At 40.5% G+C, this 22,093-nt stretch overlaps 1 protein-coding gene across 13 annotated transcripts in view; it reads right to left on the bottom strand.

The window, feature by feature from the left end:
* TTLL5 (tubulin tyrosine ligase like 5) overlaps window positions 1-22,093 on the bottom strand; it is a 284,938-nt gene that overhangs the window by 86,465 nt on the left and 176,380 nt on the right. For all 13 annotated transcript variants that reach the window (XR_006203962.1, XM_042943838.1, XM_042943847.1 and 10 more), the window contains one exon: window positions 4,073-4,268. Coding sequence is in view for 12 of the 13 variants with exons in the window: in XM_042943838.1 (XP_042799772.1) it covers window positions 4,073-4,268 (196 nt within the window). In the remaining variant the exon portion in view is untranslated. The remainder of the gene's footprint in view (window positions 1-4,072; window positions 4,269-22,093) is intronic.

The raw sequence follows: 22,093 nt of genomic DNA, 5'->3' as shown, positions 1-22,093 counted from the left end.
AAACCCAAAACCAGCAGAAGACAGGAAATAACAAAGATTAGAGCAGAAATTAATCCTATCGAAACAAAAAAACAGTAGAACAGATCAATGAAACCAGAAGCTGGTTCTTTGAAAGAATTAACAAAATTGATAAACCACTAGCCAGTTTGATCAAGAAGAAAAAAGAAAGGGCCCAGATAAATAAAATCAAGGATGAAAGAGGAGAGATCACAACCAACACAATAGAAATAAAAACAATAAGAGAATATTATGAGCAATTATATGCCAATAAAATGGGTAATCTGGAAGAAATGGACAAATTCCTAGAAACATATACACTACCAAAACTGAAATAGGAAGAAATAGAAAATTTGAACAGACCCATAACCAGTAAGGAAATCAAATTAGTAATCAAAATCTGCCAAAAAACAAGAGTCCAGGGCCAGATGGCTTTCCAGGGGAATTCTACCAAACATTTAAGGAAGAGTTAACACCTATTCTCTTGAAACTGTTCCAAAAAATAGAAATGGAAGGAAAACTTCCAAACTCTTTCTATGAAGCCAGCTTTACCTTGATTCCAAAACCAAACAGAGACCCCACTAAAAAGGAGAACTATAGACCAATTTCCCTGATGAACATGGATGCAAAAATCCTCAACAAGATATTAGCCAACCAGATCCAACAATAGATTAAAAAAATTATTCACCACGACCAAGTGGGATTTATACCTGGGATGCAGGGCTGGTTCAATATCTGCAAAACAATTAATGTGATTCATCACATCAATAAAAGAAAGGACAAGAACCATATGATCCTCTCAACAGATGCAGAGAAGCATTTGACAAAATAGAGCATCCTTTCTTGATAAAAACCCTCAGGAAAGTAGGGATAGAAGGAGCGTACCTCGAGATCATAAAAGCCATATATGAACCACCCAACGCTAATATCATCCTCAATGGGGAAAAACTAAGAGCTTTCCCCCTAAAGTCAGGAAAAAGACAGGGATGTCCACTCTCGCCACTGTTATTCAACATAGTATTGGAAGTCTTAGCCTCTGCAATCAGACAACACAAAGAAATAAAAGGCATCCAAATCGGTCAGGAGGAGGTCAAATTTTCACTCTTCGCAGATGACATGATACTCTATATGGAAAAGCCAAAAGATTCCACCAAAAAACTGCCAGAATTGATTTATGAATTCAGCAGTTACAGGATATAAAATCAACGCACAGAAATCGGTTGCATTCCTATACACTAACAATGAAGTGACAGAAAGAGAAATCAAGGAATCGATCCCATTTACAGTTGCACAAAAAACCATAAAATACCTAGGAATAAATCTAACCAAAGAGGTGAAAAATCTATACATGAAAACTATAGAAAGCTTATGAAACAAATTGAAGAAGACACAAAAAAATGGAAGAAGATTCCATACTCCTGGATAGGAAGAACAAATATTGTTAAAATGTTGATAGTACCCAAAGCAGTCTACATATTCAATGCCATCCCTATCAAAGTAACACCAGCATTCTTCACAGAGCTAGAAAAAATAATCCTAAAATTTGTATGGAACCAGAAAAGACCCCAAATGGCCAAAACAATCTGAAAAAGAAAACCAAAGCAGGAGGCATCACAATCCCAGACTTCAAGCTATACTACAAAGCTGTCATCATCAAGACAGTATGGTACTGGCACAAGAACAGACACTCAGATCAATGAAACAGAATAGAGAACCCAGAAATGGACTCACAAACGTATGGCCAACTAATCTTTGACAAAGCAGGAAAGAATATCCAATAGAATAAACACAGTCTCTTCAGCAAGTGGTGCTGGGAAAACTGGACAGCGACATGCAGAAGAATGAACCTGGACCACTTTCTTGCACCATACACAAAAAGAAACTCAAAATGGATGAAAGACCTAAATGTAAGACAGGAAGCCATCAAAATCCTCAAGGAGAAAGCAGGCAAAAACCTCTTTGATCTTGGCCACAGCAACTTCTTACTCAACACATCTCCAGAGACAAGGGAAACTAAAGCAAAAATGAACTACTGGGACCTCATCAAAATAAAACCTTCTGCACAGCGAAGGAAACAATCAGCAAAACTAAAAGGCAACCGATGGAATGGGAGAAGATATTTGTAAATGACAGATCAGATAAAGGGTTAGTATCCAAAATCTATAAAGAACTTATCAAACTCAACACCCAAAAAACAAATAATCCAGTGAAGAAACAGGCAAAAGACATGAATAGACACTTCTCCAAAGAAGACATCCAGATGGCCACCCGACACATGAAAAAAATGCTCAACATCACTCATCATCAGGGAAATGCAAATCAAAACCACAATGAGATACCACATCACACCTGTCAGAATGGCTAAGATTAACAACTCAGGCAACAACAGATGTTGGTGAGGATGCGGAGAAAGAGGATCTCTTTTGCATTGTTGGTGGGAATGCAAGCTGGTGCAGCCACTCTGGAAAACAGTATGGAGGTTCCTCAAAAAACTAAAAATAGAACTACCTTACGACCCAGCAATGGCACTAGTAGGCATTTATCCAAGGGATACAGGTGTGCTGTTTCGAAGGGACACATGCACCCCCATGTTTATAGCAGCACTATCAACAATGGCCAAAGTATGGAAAGAGCCCAAATGTCCATCGATGGACGAATGGATAAAGAAAAATGTAGTATACATATATACAATGGAGTACTACTCGGCAATCAAAAAGAATGAAATCTTGCCATTTGCTACTACATGGATGGAACTGGAGGGTATTATGCTAAGCGAAATTAGTCAGTCAAAGAAAGACAAAAATCATATGGCTTCACTCATATGAGGACTTTAAGAGACAAAACAGATGAGCATAAGGGAAGGGAAACAAAAATAATACAAAAACAGGGAGGGGGACAAAACAGAAGAGACTCATAAATATGGAGAACAAACTGAGGGTTACAGGAGGGGTTGTGGGAGGAGGGATGGGCTAAATGGGGAAGGGGCACTAAGGAATCTACTCCTGAAATTTTTGTTGCACTACATGCTAACTAATTTGGATGTAAATTTTAAAAACTGAAAAACAAAATTAAAAAAAAATTAAGATAGAGAGCATCATGATGATTGTTTTATTTAGAGGGGGGGAAAACTTTGGAAAATGGTGCTTTTGTCTTTAAGTGAATATTAATTTTGCACAAACTAACGCACACTATGTACTACATTTTTATAAGAGCAAATAACAAGAGATCAAACTGATATATTTCTTCACATAGCCAAATAAAAGAGAAGCTCATGGAATCAGTGCTGAGATAGCCCAACACAACATGCAGAACACAGTAACGGATTCTAAAGATGGCCCTGAAATGATCAAGAGAAACTTAACTCCAGATGGTCTTTCCCTGTAGTTTGGGCCATACTAACACACCAGCACAATTCACTTACAATTCACTTACACAGCTCCCTCACACATATACTCGGGAGTGTCTGCCATTCTACAGATAGAAGGAAAATGGTATTTCACTAGAGCATAAGGGCCAAGACAACGAGGATTTTTGTGTATACCGTTACATTTTTGCGGGTACGTTGTTTTGTGTACCGTCAAGCCAGAAGACCAACAGCTTAACTTACGACTCCTTCCTGTGAAAAGAACTGGACACATTATTTACACCTTGAAAATCTTGGTAAGTTATGAAGGATTAATGTGTGCTTATGTATACCAAGGGTGTACCAAAGAAATAGTACATTTAGGAAAAAAGTTGCTTCAAATGCTAGCTTTTAGGTATGTGGAAATTAGACCCGCTGGGAGCTTACTGAACGACCATCAGGCAACAGAAAGGGCCAATGCTACAACAGAGATTTTTGTAGAGAAATATTCAAGTGGAAGAAAATGTCACACCTGGTTCAGTGTCACCTCCTGCCAAAGCCAACATCAAGGCTTCAGCACGTTTCTTCCCTTGGAGTAGGTTCTCCAAGAGCCACGCGAGCCATATTGGTGTAGGTAAACTTTTGGGAAACTATTCCTACCTTTCCCATTGACCTTCTTCCACCCCCGTAGAAGAAAGATACTAGCATACGGAAAAGCCTTATCTGAATTACCTGATGCCGGGCTCGACTCTGGTCCAGAAGCTGCCGGGACTGAAGTTTTTGTTGTTCAAGTTGCTGCAGGGCAAAATGGAGTTGGTAACTGCCCGCTGTGGGGTGATACTTGTGCTGAGGGACAACCCCTGTAGCCTTGCTATATGCGTTGTTCTCTACCTCTCCCTCCCAGGCAAAGCCACCTGTTTGAAGGCTCCTGAAGAGAAAAGAAAGCAGAGCTCTTAGAGTGGTTGTGTGAACAACCTAAAGGAAGAGAGAGAAATATCACAGGTATTTTTCCTTTACAGAGCTAACATAGCTTGGAATTTACAAATCTGTTTGTGTGAGAAATCATCTGACTCGCCCACTAAACCACAGCTCCATGAGGACAAAGACAGGGCCCGCTCTGTTCTCCACTCTCTTCGTAGCACTTATCCTGAGGCCGGGGCACATGGTCAGTCTACAGTATCTGTTGAAGGTTAAGTAATTAAAATAGTAATTTCAGTCCCCTGTGACGGCCACAAGGTCTTCCAAGGGGAGCCCAGGAAGCTTCAAATGCAGGACGGCTGGTTGAATCTAAGGTAGGAACAGAGGCACAATCATCTTCTAAACCATCAACTTTAAAAGAACAGGGGTTAATTATACAGAAGTCATGGTTTTTCTTAACCACCTATTAGTGAGCTTACGTGTGCATCATGAGATAAGATAACTGGTCTGAGAAGACAGGTTTTTCATTATTCTAAATTTACCTCAGTAGGGTCCCCAGCCAAGCAGATGTTTGGCCTGTCAGACACATGAGGAAGGAGGAGGGTTGGTGGCCTTTGGAACTGTTCAGTACCCATGCTATGCTGTCCGTTAAGAACTCTGACCTTCTTCCTTGCCCAGATCCCCACATTTTAGATTCTGGTGACCATGTCTGTATATATCCCAGTTGAAGTCTTCATAACTATAGGCCTCTGCTTGCCCTCTCGGTCTGTTTCTTCCAGGTAGAAAAGTCCCCATTTATACTACTTCATGCTAATTAGGAGGGTGATTATTAAAAATGAAACCAAATACATGGAAAAAAACCAAGCGCTGGCCAGCATGAGGAAACACCGGAACTCTCGTGCATTGCTGGTGGGAACGTGAAATGATGTAGCTCCTGTGGAAAACATTCTGGCAGTTCCTCAAAAAGCCAAACACAGAATTACCATGTGATTCAGTGATTCCACCCCTAGGCATAACCCCCCGCCCCCCCCCACCAATTGAAAACAGGGCCTACTTGTACACCAAAGTTCCCAGCAGCATTATTTCCAGTAGCCAAACGGTGAAAACATCAACAGATGAATGGATAAACAAATGTGGTCTATACCTCCAACGAAATATTAGTCCGCCTTAAAAAGGAAGTAGATTCTGACACAAGAGACAACACGGATGAACCCTGGGGACGTTATACTAAGTGAAAGAAGTCTGTCACAAAAGGACTAATATTGCAGGATTTCACTTATACGAGGTCCCTAGAAGAGTCAAATTCATAGAGACAGAAAGTGGAACAGTGGTTGCTGGGGCTGGGGAGATGGGAGAATCGGGACTTACTGTTTAATGGGTACTGAGTTACAGCTTGGGATGATGAGAAAGTTCTGGAGACAGACGGTGGTGATGGTTGCACAAATTGTGAATGTACGAGATGCCACTGAATCGTAGCACAGAAATGGTACATTTTAGGATATATATATTGCCCCACATTTTTAAAAAAGGTCCCCTTTAAAAAAGTTTTTACAACAGTCTTTTATCTGGCAGCCCTTTTCACTCACTTCTGGTTCTTCTCTGGACCTTCTTTAATTACCCTGTGGTTTTTTTTTTTTTTGTTTTTTCCTTTTTGAAGTATAGTGACCAGAAAATTGCACACAGAAGAAACATGAAGAATCTCGTTGTGAACAACCTTACCCCAAACCTGATTAACGGGGCTTTAGGAAAGGAAACAGTGCCTAACTGAAGAGAAATATTCACAGTGACTTAAATCATCACGCTGTTATTTCCTCTGCAAATTTCCTTTGGCATTAATGGTCACTTTGATGGCAGAGTCACAGCAACACTGGGGTAAGGTTATGCCGACCTTCCTGAGGCCTGACCTATGGGCCACCTAGTTATTTATAACCTGATTCCTAGTGACCCCAACGGAACCCTGGGGGAGGGGACAGAGCGGAATGTCTGCTGAATCCAGAAGCCCAGGCTCCTCTCTTGTCTGTGTTCTCCCTCACAGCTTCCTCATTTCAGGGGGCTGCTTTGGAGTCTCTGCCTCTCTCAAAGAGATTTCCAAATACCTAGTTAAGGGAAAGTCTGCATAATGTATCCCGAAGCCCATGGATGAAAGGTTTTCTACTCACATAATCTCACCTCTGATATGTCACATCCCTTGCTCATCTCCTCCCACAGTTTGGCTCCCACAGTTCAGTTGCACAATTACACGCTTTTGGCTAATCTTCTTGGAGAAAAGTACCCAAATGCTCAGGGCTTATTTATGAATTTTTCCAAGTGTGACATCTGATCTTCAGTGACCCCTCGGTGTGTGTGCTACTCTACATAGTTCAAACGACGCGGTCTTTTCCCAAGGGGCTTCCAGAGGTATGGAGAAGTGTGGCGGCCAAAGACTGACGAGAAAGGAGTCGAACCTAAATACGCAGATAGAATGTTCACGTTGTTCACAAAGTGAAATGCTGAATGGGAGTCAAACAGGAGTTAAGGGGTGAGGAAAGGAGGGGCCAGAGGCACGTGTCATCTCCTTTCTCATTAGTGAGGGGAGAGGAAAGCTTAGTGAAGAAAACATGTGGGGAGGTGCACGGGCTCTGAGTGGAAGGAGTGGTGGGTGGAGAAAGGCCTCCAGGTAGAAAGGAAGAGAAGGGTGGGGGCAAGGGTGGGTTGATCCAGTGAACAAAGGAACACGGGAAGATACAGATGAAACAGCAGGAACTGCCTGGCTGGATTAACCTTCAGATTTCTGTATCAATTAGGGCAGATATTCAAATTTAGAAGGAAACTACTGTTTATGGTAACTGCACCAAAAGTCAAAAAATACACCAATTGTGATTCTCCTTCCACTCTGGCTTGCTGGTTCTAGAAGTTTCTGGCCACGAGCAGCAACCTAGACTCGGGAATTAGGTATTAAAGGATTTTTGTAACTACGTTATAACTATTAAGTCAGAAATCATCTCACTGGCAGGCTAGGTTGGTTTTATTTTCTGAAAGCTTCTTTAACAACAAATATTCCTAGGAGGCATTTACTTTAACGCCTGCTTGTTGTGCATCAAAAATCAGAATCTGTAACAGGGCCCTCTTCCATGGAGACCACCAGGGACTGTGAGTGTTAGGGGTAGGACAGCAGGCAAGAGGAGATCACGTAAGAGTAAGACTGAGGATGAGAGGAGGTTTGCTCATCCAACTGCAAACTGTGAACAGACTGCAACGTCATAAACTTTCACAGCAGAAGCTGCTTTTAATCTCCTCAGTACCATAAATCCACTCTCCAAATCACAAAAGAAACTTTCTCAAGCAAGGAGGAACTTTTAGCCAAGAGGCAGGAATTTTTACAGTGCACCACTGGGTGGGGACCAGAGCGCTGATCCGTGGAGGGCGACGTGGTGATGCCGGGTGAAGCTCGCTTGCTTGGAGCGCCAGTGGGTGGTACTCAGGCCGCTGTATCTTCCAACTAAAGCACAAGTGTGTGGGGTCTGTAGGCCGCAGGTTGTACAATGGCTGACTTGGAGGAGGCCAGGCGCACTCTCTTCTGGGCCTTCCCTGAGATTCCGTTATCTGTATATTCCTTTATGTGGCATCTAATAGTTTCTGTTCCCATCCAAAATTCCATCCCATTTTCCTGAACCTCAATTCATTGTAGTCTACTAGTAATATATTTTCTACTCCCATCAAAATTTTGAGATTCAATTGTTCTCTCTAGTTTTTATATTATTCTTTGCTCAATACTAAAATATAATAGTGCAAAGAGTCCCTGAAAATAACTTCTAAGAGTTTCATGTTATCTGTACAGCCAAGAAAGTTAGCTGTGGAAAAGCTCAGAATGTCTAACATTGGACTCAAATTCAAAGATTCAGAGTCAACTATGCTGTATTTCCCTTTACTAGATATGTAGCTAATAGGCAACAATATGGCAAATTTTTCTCAACATCACCCTCTCTTATTAGCCAATTTACTTAGAACTTCATCTCACTTTCTATGTTGCACTGTGGCATATGAGGGCTAAATGTTTCCCCATAACTGTCTTCCTGCAGAACGCCCCCCCAACCTCTAGCCAATATACATTGAAGGGCTAGACTTTCCCCTTTGCTTTAATAGCTGTTCCAAAGAATGGATGTTGGTTCTAAGGAACTTGGAGGTGATCTATCAAACACACTGGTTTTTAGCAAAGCAGATCTCCTCACCAGGCAATTACACTCTCCATGAAGATAGGCTTTCAGCGTCAAGATTTTCTGAGAATCATGTGATGTCACAAGACTGTAGGGGAAGAATGGGGCACAGAAATGTGACAGTCATACAGAGAGTGTGACCCCCACAGCCCACTTCCCCAGGCTCCTTCACCCAATCGCAGCAAAACTTGAGCTATCATGTACAGGTAAGGATGCCCCTGTCTTTCTTGAGGGTTGGGAAGTGTGTGGGTGTGCTTTTAAAGGCCATAATAATGGGGGTGGGGGATTGCTGACATTCAATAGGCGGGGGGGGGGGGGGGGGGGGGGGGGGGAGAGTGTCAAGGGTGCTAAACGTCTAAAAACGCAGGGAAGAGTCGTGTACTAGGAAGAATATGTCTGCTCAGAATGCCACCAATGCTTCTAATGAGAAACACTGTAGAGCCATGAAGGAAGTGCTTTCTGGGGAGAATCTTACTGTTTCTTCACAAGAAAGAATATCCATCTACTTCTATGGCACTTTACAGAATGTGTAGATGTTAAAGACAGCAGAGGTTACATTCTCTTTGTACATTCTCAGTCCCAAACAAAGTAGTCATAGCACACAGTACATGTGTGGTAAATGCTGAAGATCCTACAGGGAAGGGTGGGGCTCCCACGAGCAGTACAAAGCAGTGCTGGCCGGAATAAGAAGCGGCTACCTTGGACTGTGACTCAGTCACACAAGCGCCCTTCCTTGAGACGACTATCACACAGGGCCCTGGAGAACTTTATGTGTGCATCCTATTTCATCAGGCAGAACATTAAAAAGATATGTAATCCAGAGCTGAGATTTAATAATTATTACTGCTTAACAAGGATTTTCTTAAGTAGCACTGGCATTACTCTTGTAACTACAAATACTTTGGTGGTAAAGATTACAATGGTTGCTACTATACTTTGGTGCCACAGCCTTAATTTCTGCTAAGGCATGAAGAGTTTTACAAAAACACCATTGTTTTTGCAACATGTGTAAATGTCAACGTGGTGAAAAAGGCAAAAAAATGTCTTAGCATTACTGTGAAAAACCTTTTGATCCTACTGGCTTCCTCAAAGGGTCTTGAGGATCCCCCCTGGACCCCCAGATCCATGAACTACACTTTGTGAACCACAGACCTGTTGCGATACAGCCTGGGGACAGGTGAGAAGAGAGCACGACCGGAAAAGGACTCTTCAGTTACCCAAAAAGCTGACATACAGGATGAAAAGCAGACACCTCTCACAGTTCAGAAAGCTGGCCACATGACTGTAAAGCATAAAAGGATCTCTAGAATCTTAACTGGTGCTCCCATCCGGCTCTCCAAACATCTGAAGCCAGAGATGAACTGGAATCTAACAAAGGCTGTGACAAAGTCCAGACCCAGCTTAATTATCAATTAGATTGGCTCACCCCCTTCTCCTCCCACCCCTCTCCCACACACTAGCAACCGGAGAAAAGGATAAGCATGTCTTTTTGGGAGAGGGGGGAGGGTAAATAATATTTACTTAAGACTCTGATTTTACAGAAAATGCCTAGCATACAACTAATAATTGTAAAAGACACGCAGAAGCAAGAAAATGTGACCCAGGAGAGAAAACAGTCAATAGAAGGGCACTGACAAGACGGCACAGATGTTGGACTTACCAAAGATGGATTTCAAAATAACCATGAGAAATATGTATGAGGGTCAAGTATAAAAGGTGGGCAACATATTTGAACAAATGGGGGAATTTCAATAGAGAGATGAAATTTACTTAAAAAAAAAAAACCATACAAGAATTCTAGAAGTGAAAAAATATACAATCTGAAAGGAAGAATTCATTCCAAATGCTTAACAACAGACTGAATGCAATAGAGGAGAGTATGTAACATATATAAAATTGGAATCCCAGAAGGCAGAGGAGAGAGAATGAGGTAGAAGAAATCTATAAAGGGATAAAGGCTGAGAATTTCCAATGCTGATGGAAGACATTAACCTACAGACCTAAGTAGCTCAGCAAATCCTAAGCAGGGTCAAGTACAAAGAAATCTACACCCAGGCACATGATAGTCAAATTGCTGAAAACTAAAAACCAGGAACAAAAACTTCAAAGCAGCCAGGGTGGTGGGGTGCTGGTTGGCGCTGGTAGAAATATTATCCACAAGCGAACAACAATGCTAATGGTAGGCTGACTTATCATTAGAAAACAAAGGCCCGAAAACAATGAACAGGTATTTTAAAGTGCTGGGAAAAAAAACCAAAACCAAACAAAAACCCTGCCAGTATAGACTTAAACATTTAAACAACACTCTCCACCCACTCAGTCAATTTGACAATTATGTGAAACTATATCCAGTAACTTCAGAATACACATTCTTTTCAAGTGAACACGGAACATTCATGAAGATAGTCCAAATGCTGGGCCATAAAATAAGTCTCAATAAAAATCAAAGGAACCTCAAAAAATAAATGGTAATTACCTTTAAAAAAAAATCAAAGGACTAAAATCCAGAGTGTACACTGATTAGAATGTTAAATTATAAATCAGTAATAAGATATCTAGAAAATTCCAAAATATTTGGAAATTTAACAACACACTTCTACATAATCTATGAGTCAAGGAAGAAATCACAGGAAAAATTTAAAAATGTATTCAACTGAGTGGTAATGAAAACACAATTGAACAAAACCTAAAAGAGTACTTAATTAGAAACTTATAATATTTAATGTCTTTATTAGAAAAGAAATGCGTGAAAATTAACAACCTAAGCTTTCACCTTAAGAAGCTAGAAAAATAAGAGCAAGGTAAACACACAGTAAGTAGAATAAAAAATAGAATAATAAAAGCAGAAGTCAACAAGGAGGCCATTAGACTGAGGTGGCTCTAATGCCTTGGCAGCCTTTATAAGCAAACCAAAACTTAAGCCAGCATCAGTGCACTCAAGTCTGAGAAAATGAAATTAAGAACAACCAATCACAAACAGCCTAGTAGGCTTTCCCAAATAAGGCAACTGCTTCAGCTATAGTCAATCAGGTAATCAAATAATTTCCTTGCTTTATTTAGGAGTCTGCTCTATTAAAAAAAAAAAAAGGGGGGGGCGGGGGGGGGGGTGCGTGCCTGGGTGGCTCAGTCGGGTAAGTGTCCAACTTCAGCTCAGGTCATGATCCCATGGTTCGTGGGTTCAAGCCCCACATCGGGCTCTGTGCTGACAGCTCAGAGCCTGAAGCCTGCTTCGGATTCTGTCTCTCTCTCTCTCTCTGCCCCTATCCTGCTCACTCTCTGTCTCTTTCTGTCTCTCAGAAATAAAAAAACATTAAAAAAAAAAAGAAAGCCTTTCCCTTAGTTCCCCCTGATAGATTGCTCCTAACCATTTTCAGTTTGTCACTGCCCAGTTAAAAATCAATGTTTGCTCCAATGAGCTCTTCAAAATTTTAATACACTTCAGTTTATCTTTTAGCACAGTGAAATAGAAAATAGGCAAACAGAGCATATCAACAAAATCAAAGGTGGCTATTTGGAAGATTTTAAAAGTTGATGAATTCCAAACAAGCTGATCTTAAAGAATAAAAGGACATAAAAAATTAATGAAGAATATCATAGAGTCTATAGACAACAAAAACAGAAAGTAATATTATGAACAACTCTATGCCAAAAATTCAGTGAATAAATCCTTGGAAATACAACTTATTAAAAGTGACACAATGAGAGAAAGTCTAAATTGCTCTCTTTACATAAATAGGTATATAAAGAAATTTAACTTATAATCAAAAACCTTCTTACAAAGAAAACTTTAAGCTCAGATGGTTTTAGTGAAGTCTATCAAACATTTAAAGAAATAATTCCAATCTTTCACAAAATCTTTCAGAACAAAAGAGAGAAGGGAAAATTTCCCAACTCATTTTATGATGTTAACATATCTCTGACACAAAAAACATGAGAAAGACATTACAAGAAAATTACAGGCCAATAGGCCTCAAGAATATACACAAAAAGACTCTGATGAAATATTAGCAAATAAAATCAATCAACCTATATCTATCTCCTTTATAAAAAAAAAACTACCCCCGGGGCACCTGGGTAGCTCAGTCGGTTGACTGCCCAAATCTTGATTTCAGCTCAGGTCATAATCCAAGGGTCGTGGGATCTAGCTCTGTGTGGAGCCTGCTTGAGATTCTCTCTCTCTCTCCTTCTGGCCCTCTCCCCTACTCATGCTCTCTAAATTAAAAGAAAAAAAAATATCTCCTATAAAAAATAAGATCGTATCATGACCAAGTGATATTTACCATGGGAATGGTTTAAGATGTAAAAATCAATCATGTATTCACTGCATTAAAAGAATAAAGAAGAAAAATCATATTAGAATATTATTAGATGAAATACCACATTGGACAAAATGCAACACCCATTCATGACAGAAACTCTCAGTAAACTAGGAACAAAAGAAAGTTCCTAACCTAATAAAGTATCTCTATAAAAAAATCTATGGTTAACATCATACTTATTGGTGAAACACTGAACTCTTTTCCTTTAAGAACAGGAATAAAGGAAGGATGTTTTTTCTCACTACTTCAATTAAAAATTAGTAATGGAAGGGGTGCATGGGTTACTCAGTCGGTTAAGTGTCCAACTTCAGCTCAGGTCATGATCTCACAGTTTGTGAGTTTGAGCCCCATATCAGGCTCTGTACTAACAGCTCAGAGCCTGGAGTCTGTTTCGGATTCTGTGTCTCCCTCTCTCTACCCTTCCCCTACTTGCGTGCACTCTCTCTCTCTCTCAAAAATAAACATTAAAAAAAAAACTTTTATAAAAAAATTAGTAATGGAAGACATAGCCAATGTCATAAGGAAAAAAAAAAAAACTGCCAGTATTCACAGATGTGATTGTTTACGCAGAAAACCTTATGAATTTTATAAAAATATTGGTAGCACAGGAATCAAGGTCCATAAACAAAATGCAATTATATTTTTAACAATTCTCTTTTTTTTTAAGTTTATTTATTTATTTTGAAATAGAGAGCAAGCAGGGGAGGGGCAGAGAGAGAGAAGAGAGAGAATCCCAAGCAGGCTCTGTGCTGTCAGTGCAGAGTCTGATATGGGGCTTGATCTCACAAACTGTGAGATCATGACATGAGCCAAAATCAAGAGTCAGATGGTTAACTTCTATTGGTAGACTCAATATTGTTAAGATGTTTATTCTACATTTCAAATGTTGCTTTCCTAGTTCCACAGTTTCTATCTGGAAATCTGGCTTGAGATTTCCTATCTTTGATTCATTGAAGCATATTTTCCTATACATCTTGGTTCATAGTTATAATAGCCACTTTAAAATCCTTGTGTATTAATTCCATCATCTGAGCCTTCTTGAGACTGGTCTCTGTTGATTATCTTTCATTCTAAGAATGGGTCATGTTTTCCTGTTTTTTCATATGTTGAAGAATTTCACATTGTATCCTGGACACTGTGAAATGTTATAGATAATGGATTGTATTATATTGCTCCAAAGACCACGCGCGTGCGTGTGCGTGTGCGTGCGTGTGTGTGTGTGTGTGTGTTTTAAGCAGGCAGCTAATTTGGCTAAACTCCACCTGCAATTCTTTCTTCCCTTCCATGGGCCATGGCTCTATGTTCAGTTCTTTTAGCTTTAACTGTATAGTTTGCAGTAGATGGTTGCCTCGTTTCCAGGGTTTTCCTCTCACTCTTCCAGCAGGTGGCTGTTCTAAACCTCAGCCTCCAGTTTGTTAAGCCAGTTAATTTGGATTGCCATGTAAGTTCTAATTGCAAACCGTGGCCTGCCCTCAGGTCAAAAGGTAATAACTGAAAAACAAAGAGAAAGCTCACCTCTTGCAGTTCCCTTCCTCCAAATTTCCATTCCTTCTTCCAAATACTGGCTTCTGTTTACCCTCCACTGCCTTCAGGTTGTTGTACTTTGTGTTTCATCCAGTGGGCTGATTGGATAAAAACTCACTCAGCCACAACCGGAACTGGAAACCACCCCCAACTGATCTATAGATCCAATGCCATCACAGTAAGAATCCCAGCAGGCTTTGCTGTTATTGAAGAAACTGACCAGTTGATATTAAAATTTATATAGAGAAGTCAAAGAATCTAGAATAGTCAAAACAATTTTGAAAAGGGAGACTTACATTACCTGATTTCAAGGCCACTATATAAAAATCACAATCAAGAAAGTGAAGCATAGGCATAATAGTAAATAAACAGGTCAGTGAAACAGAATAAAGAGTTCAGAAATGGACCCATAAATATATGGTCAACTAATTTTTGACCAAGGTGCCAAAGTGAATTCAATGGGGAAAATAATTTTTTTTTAGCAAATACTGCTAAAACAACTGGATATCCATATGAAAAAAAAAAAAAATGAACATCAACCTTTACTTCATTCCACAGATAAACATAAATTTGAGTTGGATTACAGACCCCTAAACTTAAAAGCCTCTAGAAGAAAATATGATGTTTTTGTAAACTTGTCATAGGCAAAGATTTCTTTTTTAAAAAAATTTTTGATGTCTTTTCATTTTTTGAGAGAGAGACAGACAGACAGAGACAGAGAGCAAGTGGGGGAGGGGCATAGGGGGAGAGAGACACAGAAACTGAAGCAGGCTCCAGGCTCTGAGCTCTCAGCACAGAGCCCAATGTGGGGCTCGAACCTATGAACCGCAAGATCATGACCTGAGCCGAAGTCAGACCCTTAACCAACTGAGGTACCCAGGCATCACATCATAGGTAAAGATTTCTTAGGACACAAAGAGCTCTAATCATAAGTGAAAACATCTGAGGGGCACCTGGCTGGCTTAACCGGTGGAGCATGTGACTCTTGATGTGGGGGTTGTAAGTTTGTGTCACATGTTGGGTGTAGAGATTACTGAAAATAAAATCTTTTAAAAATTTTGATAAATTAGGCTTTATTATTTCTGCTCATCCAAAGCTATCACTAAGAAAATGAACAGGCAAGCCATGCCCTGAAGAAAAATATTTACAATACGTACATGTAAGAAAGGATTCTTAATTGATAACATATAAAAAAGTCCTATCGTTAACTGTTGACTTCAACAGTAAAATGACAACCTAATTTTAAAATGTATAAAACATTTTAATAGATACTTTACAAAAATATACATATGAATGGCCAATAAAACATTAAAAAGCACATAAAAGGTTCTCAGTATCAGTAGTCATCAGGAAAATGAAAATAGCACTTTATGTCTATTAAAATGACCAAAATCAGGGGCACCTGGGTGGCTTAGTTGGTTGAGTGTCGGACTTCGGCTCAGGTCAAATCTCACAGCTAGTGGGTTTGAGCCCCACATTGGGTTTTGCACTGATAGCATGGAGCCTGCTTCAGGTTCTCTCTCTTCCTCTCCCTCTGCCTCTCTCCAGCTCATGCTCTCTCTCTCCCTCAAAAATAAACATCAAAAAAAAAAAAAAAAAAAAAAAAACAACCCACAAAACAAAATAAAATAAAATGACTAAAATCAAACACAACAATACCAAATGCTGGTGAACATGTGCATTACTAGAATTCTCACACGTTGCTGATGGGAGTGTAAAATGATACAATAGTTTCAGGAAACCATTTGTCAGTTTTTTATAAATTAAAAAATATTTATATGACTTAACAGTTCTATTCCTAAGTAGATACCCCCCCAAACATATGGTTATGAAAAAAAGAGTTATATAATAATTCTCATTGAGTGTGTATTTGTAATAGTAAAAAACTTAGACCAATCTTAATGCCCATCAGTAAGAAAATGGATAAACAAATTGTGGGAATATTCGTATAGAACACTACACTCAACAATACAAAACACCGAACCACTGATATAAGCAACAATATAGATGAATCTCTAAAACACTTTGCTGAAAGAAGCCAGATACAAAAGAATATTGTAGGATTCCACTTATAAGAAGTCCAACACTAGGCAAAACTGTATTTATACACCCATGCTCAGAAGCACAATAGCTAAAATGTGGGAGAAACCCACGTGTCCATCAAGGATGAATGGATAAACAAAATGTGGTACACCATTCAGTGAAATGTTATTCAGCCTTAAAAAGGAAGGGAATTCTGCATGTGCTACCATGTGAATGGACCTTGAGGGCATTATGCTAAGTATAAGATACAAGTCACAAAAGGACAAATACTATATGATTCCGCTTATATGAGGTACTTAAGAGTGGTCAAAATCATAGAGACAGGAAGTATAACAGGTGCTTGCCAGGGACTGGGGGAAGGTGAGAATGGGGAGTTACTGTGTGGTCCGGTTTTCAGTTCTACAAGATGTAGAGTCATGGAGCTAGATGGTGGTGATGGTTGGACAAGAATGAGAATGGATTTAATCCCACTCTACTGTACAGTTAAAAATGGTTTGTAAATTCTATGTCATGTGTATTTTACTGCAATAAAGAACCGTGAAAAAAGAATAGGCAAACTACTGTATCATAAGAGAAGTCAATAGTGTGATTAGTGAGGGAGGAGGAGTACTGACTGGGAAGAGACACAGGGGGATTTTCAGTGTGACAGAGATGTTCCTCATCTTGTGTTGAGTGGGGGTTACGTGGATATATATAAAATGGCCAAAACTCATCAAGCTCAACACTTGGGATCCGTGCACATTATGTAAATTTTTACCTCAGCTGGAAAAAAGACAATTTCTTTTATCTTTCATAAAAAAAAACTAATTATTAGGGGCTCCTGGGTGGCTCAGTCAGTTAAGCATCTGACTTAGGCTTAGGTCACGATCTCGCAGTTCGTGGGTTCGAGCCCTGCGTCGGGCTCTGTGCTGACAGCTCAGAGCCTGGAGCCTGCTTCAGATTCTGTGTCTCCTTCTCTCTCTGTTCCTCCCCTGCTCACGCTCTGTCCCTCTCTCTCAAAAATAAGCAAAGATTTAAAAAAATTTAAAAAAAAACTAGTATTTCCTATTCTGTGTATATGTTACATCTCTAGCTGACTTCCCTGATTTTTGCAGCAAAATTATTCTTTTCATCCTGCATTTTGCAATGCTGGGACCCCATATAAAGGTACATATCTAAGTAGTTCTCTTATTTTCACAGCATTCAATTCACATAAATAAATAACCCACGAAATAAATCCAACCCATTTATTGGACACTGTTCGTAGGCACTAGTAAGAAGAAAAAGATGAGCTTCTGCTCTCAAAGAGCTCCAGATCTGGAGGAAATACATTTGTTAAGGTGAGTCCACAGGGAAGATGGGGGCGGGGGTGGGAAAAAAGGCAGGGATGGCAGGACTGTGGAAGAGGTGGCATCCCCACAGGTGTCCAAAACTGAGGCGGAACAGTGCGGGGGGGCAGAGTCCAGGGAGCTAGCGACATGGTAATGTGAGTGAGGAGGAAAATCACATGAGCCCCTGAAGGATCAAACAGGCTGGCAGAAGGTCTGGGGAAGTAAGGGGAATGTAAGCAGAGAGGCAATAATAATGGTAAATGAACAGTCTGGACAAAAGGCAGAAAAGAAATGCTGGCTCGGAAAAACTGAGCCTGAAAGATATATTATGAGATTAAAAGTAATATGTACTTAGAAGGGAGTCAAAGGGTCAGGGACGGTTAAGTTTAGCATTAAATTGCATGGTGTGGGCTCCGAGAAAAAAGTCTGCTTACTAAAGGTATCCAGTGAATGACTGAGGACTTCTTTCATTAGTGAAAGGATAAAAGTCGAATTGCATTTAGATACAAGTGTAATAAGCAACACTAACAAGTCTTAAGGCTTGCTGTGGCGGACCCGGAACAGTGACAGCTAGCCAAACAGAATTCGTTCGTGCCTAAAATTATTTAAGTGCAATGAGTTCGACCCGCCAAGAGATTTTATGCTCATGGTGACAGGTGCCTTGATTCTGAGAGAGTCTTTGTGTTGGAATATTATTTTAAGAGGACCTCTGAAAACACAGGTGCTAAAGACTAAAATTTATTTTTCCCTTTTGAGTTTGCTCCTTGAGATAAGACTAGATAGAACACTTTGACCTTTCTGTTTTGAATCTGTGGAGTCCTACGGAAATGGTAATTCTGCACAAAAACCTGAAGTACAACCGGGTGGTATTAGAGACATAGAAAAGCTCAGAAATTATGTGAAAAAGTGGTAAACTTTTGATGACCTATATGCTAGGTCAAGAGCACAGAACTATATAAAATTATAGATGCAAGCTGATCTTCCTGCTTGAGAACAGGGTGAAAGGGCTTAAAAACCTTTAAATATTTTGTTTATTTGAGAGGATGAAAGGCCCTTGGGAGAGGATTAAAGAAATAATCCAAGAAAGAAGGCAAAAAGAAATGAAAGGTTTCAGACGCTGGAAAGGAATCAAAACCAATCCAAGAGTTGGGTTAGTGAGAGAATTCTGGAGGGAGAGCAGAGGCCCCATGCCCCTGGATCCACACCCCGGGTTCTGAACTGGATGACCCCGAGAACAGGAAGCAGCATAGCTTAGTGACGAGGCCTGTGCTCTAGAACAAGACAGCTGGGTTCAAATCCTGGCTCTACCAGTCACTTAGGCTCTCTGTGCCTTGCTTTCCTCAGCTGTGAAATGGGAATAAAAATCAACCTCATCTGTCAGAGAGAGGGCTGGCCCAAGAATTAAATGGGATCATTCACGGAAAGCATTTAGCACGATGTTTGGCACACATAATAGATGGGAGTTCCTATTATTAACATTTGTCCCATGGAAGGTGAATCCAAACCTTGGGGAAAATGAACAGTAAGGGCACTAAGGAACAGGTGTGAGCCAGTCCGATCGAAGAGAAGTAAAGCAGTACTTACAATCTCCTTCCAAGTACCGTGCCCGTGTGGGTTAACTAGGTGATGATGGGGGTGCCAACCTAGTGGACCTGATAAAGGACTCAGGAGTGGCTCAGCATGTGTGAGCAGGGGAGCCCAGGCCACCTGCCAGTCCCCCCCACCAGAGCCGGCGGGGGCTCATGACGGGGGCCCGCTGCTCCAAGCCAGCCCAGACAGAGAGTGCTGTAACCTTGTGCAAGGCGCTGGCCCCTGTGTGGAAGTGGGGGTTTACCAATCATGCTGATTAGCAGGGAGGGGCAGCTTTTCAGGCAGTGGATGCGAGCGTGATGAATGAGGGAGAATCAGTCTTCCCCCCGCACCCCCGATCCTGTTGGCCAAAGCCTCAGCTGCTAGCAGAGCCCACATCTCCTTACATCTTTTCAAAATGAAACACAAGTAATTTTTTTAAGGAACAAAAATATTCTCAATGCCATAAACATGACAAATGCAAAAAGACAGGGTCATCTGAGATCCAACTAACAAAGATGGCTACTATGAACACTTCGTCAACATTTTGCTGTATATTCTTCCTCTGTGTGTATTTCCCTCCGACAGAGTGATTCTGCACTATCTGCTTCGCAGTCGGCTTTTTTCATCTGGCAGAGTGTGCTGTGAAAATTTTCTCACATGGCAGCACCGGGTTTTGGCAGTTCTCTCTACACTGTTAACTTCTATTATACTTAAGGCCAACCTGAACCCTTAAGCCTTCTTCACACTTGAATTTCCGAAGCCACGTGAAGAGCTTTATGTTCTTCCTTACGAAGTTCTAAATTCCATGGGCCAGACGCATCACTCTGGCCTGACCAGATCATCGTTAATACCGATCGTCATCCCAGATATTCAGTATCGCATCCTACTTTGTGTCATCTGGAAATGGGATCGGTACGTCTTCTAGCTATGTAGGGGCCTGGTATACAGTAGGCACCTAAATGAATATGAATGGGTGAATGAATTCATTGATAAAAAGGGTGAATTAAGGGGCCAATGACAAACCAGACACTTAATTCTCAAACTTACATTGACGTATTGTTTGAGTAGAGTGGCCTATTTAGAAACCAGATATTCCTAATGACAGCATTCTCTTGTTCACATTTCCCTTTGGTGCTCACAAGATTTCATTAGGCTGTGCTGAAACCCAGTTATGATAATTCTTTCCTAGTCCCCTGATCTTCTCTTACTAAAGAAATTCTACCATGAAGGGAAATGAGGCTAGTGTAGCATGGCTTTTATTTTTTTCCTCTCATGAATCAATGCTGGGCTTAAGTAATTCCCCTTGCCTTCTCTAAGGGCTTGCCAAGTCATTGCTTTGCTAACCTGTTCAACTTGGGCCTGAAACTGACATCTCAGTTACTAGTTTACATATTCAGTATCCAATTTATTTCTATCTCTTCCCTTCCTTTCCCAGTGTATAAGCCTCTTTGCACATTAAATCACACATTGAATCACAAGGGCTAAAACCATAAATCATGAATTAGTAATCATAAGAACTGCTCCTTCTTTGGAGATAGTAATTCAATTATTAGGTAGAGAGAATACGATTGATTCAATACCATGATTCTTGTGAATTTCATTTACCTTGAAGAGAACAGGATTTGGATAGGGGAAGACACACCCTGAAAACTAAGACCCTAAATAAGGAAGAGACTGTATATCAACTGGTACCCTCAAAATAAATCAGTCACCTATTGTTTACTACCCTTCTTTTAATAGAAAAGCCGAGAGTAAAAGTAGGACAACATGCTAAAAATCAACAGAAGCTCCCCCCCCAAAAAAAGGCAAGAATGAAAAGAGACTAAAATGTGAGAGCCGGGGCAGGGTGGTGGGGGGCTAGGTGGCTCAGTTGGTTAAGCATCCAACTTTGGCTCAGATCATGATCTCACAGCTCATGGGTTCAAGCCCCGCGTTGGGCTCTGTGCTGACAGCTCAGAGCCTGGAGCCTGCTTCAGATTCTGTGTCTCCTTCTCTCTCTGCCTCCCCCCTGCTCTCTCTCTCTCAAAAATAAATAAACATTTAAAAAATGAAAAAAAAAATGTGAGAGCAGGGTCCAAATAAGATATATAACTTGAAATACAGAACTGCAAGCAATTAAGAAGGGAGGTTTCTGATTATTTATTCAATAGGCAGAGATCTAGAAAAGGAAAAGGAAGCAGTAGTGATAGCTGGAAGATGTCTAAGGGAGATACTTTGACTACTTTTATTTTGAGTTTATTAAATACGGTATGACAACGATATAAATTTGGGAGGAACACGCTGAGGTATCGTGTCAAAAAGCTAAGCGTTGAGATGCCTGTCCTTTAAAAGTACAGTGAGGCCCCAGCCAGCTGGACTTGACAATGGATACAGAATGTGAACCAGACTTTTGCCGTCTCTACGCTTGTACCACTCCATGATTGATGGAATGATCCCCAGGAGGAGGAAATAAGGACAAAGTTAGGATTTCTCAGTACATCTGGCAGAGAAGCTGGGGGCAAGCTTTATGGAACACAAAGCTGGATATAAAACCTAACCATTCAAAGGTTAAGTTCACAGCACTGTTCTAGAAGGCAACTTAGGATTCTGGCAGTCAGCAAGCTATATAGACGGAGACTCCCTTGTCCTTTATCTATTAGCAGTCTGGATCTGAAAAGACAGATTGATCCTTAGCCTTATTAACAAGAAATGTCTTTGATCCAGCTCTTTACTTTGGCATAACCGGCATACCGCATGAAGCCTGAAAAATGTAGCTGTGAACTAAAAAAGAAGTGAGCAAAGAGTGACCTTTAAGAAAGCCAAAAGAGAACTCCCTGACACCAGTTCATTCAACAATGAAGACTTGAGTCCAGCTCAGCGGGATTTTCATCAGAT

The sequence above is a fragment of the Panthera leo genome, chromosome B3 (assembly GCF_018350215.1).
Source record: "Panthera leo isolate Ple1 chromosome B3, P.leo_Ple1_pat1.1, whole genome shotgun sequence".
Classification (NCBI taxonomy): domain Eukaryota; kingdom Metazoa; phylum Chordata; class Mammalia; order Carnivora; family Felidae; genus Panthera; species Panthera leo.
The sequence above is the reverse complement of the archived record's forward strand: the minus strand, read 5'-3'. Positions and strand labels throughout refer to the sequence as shown.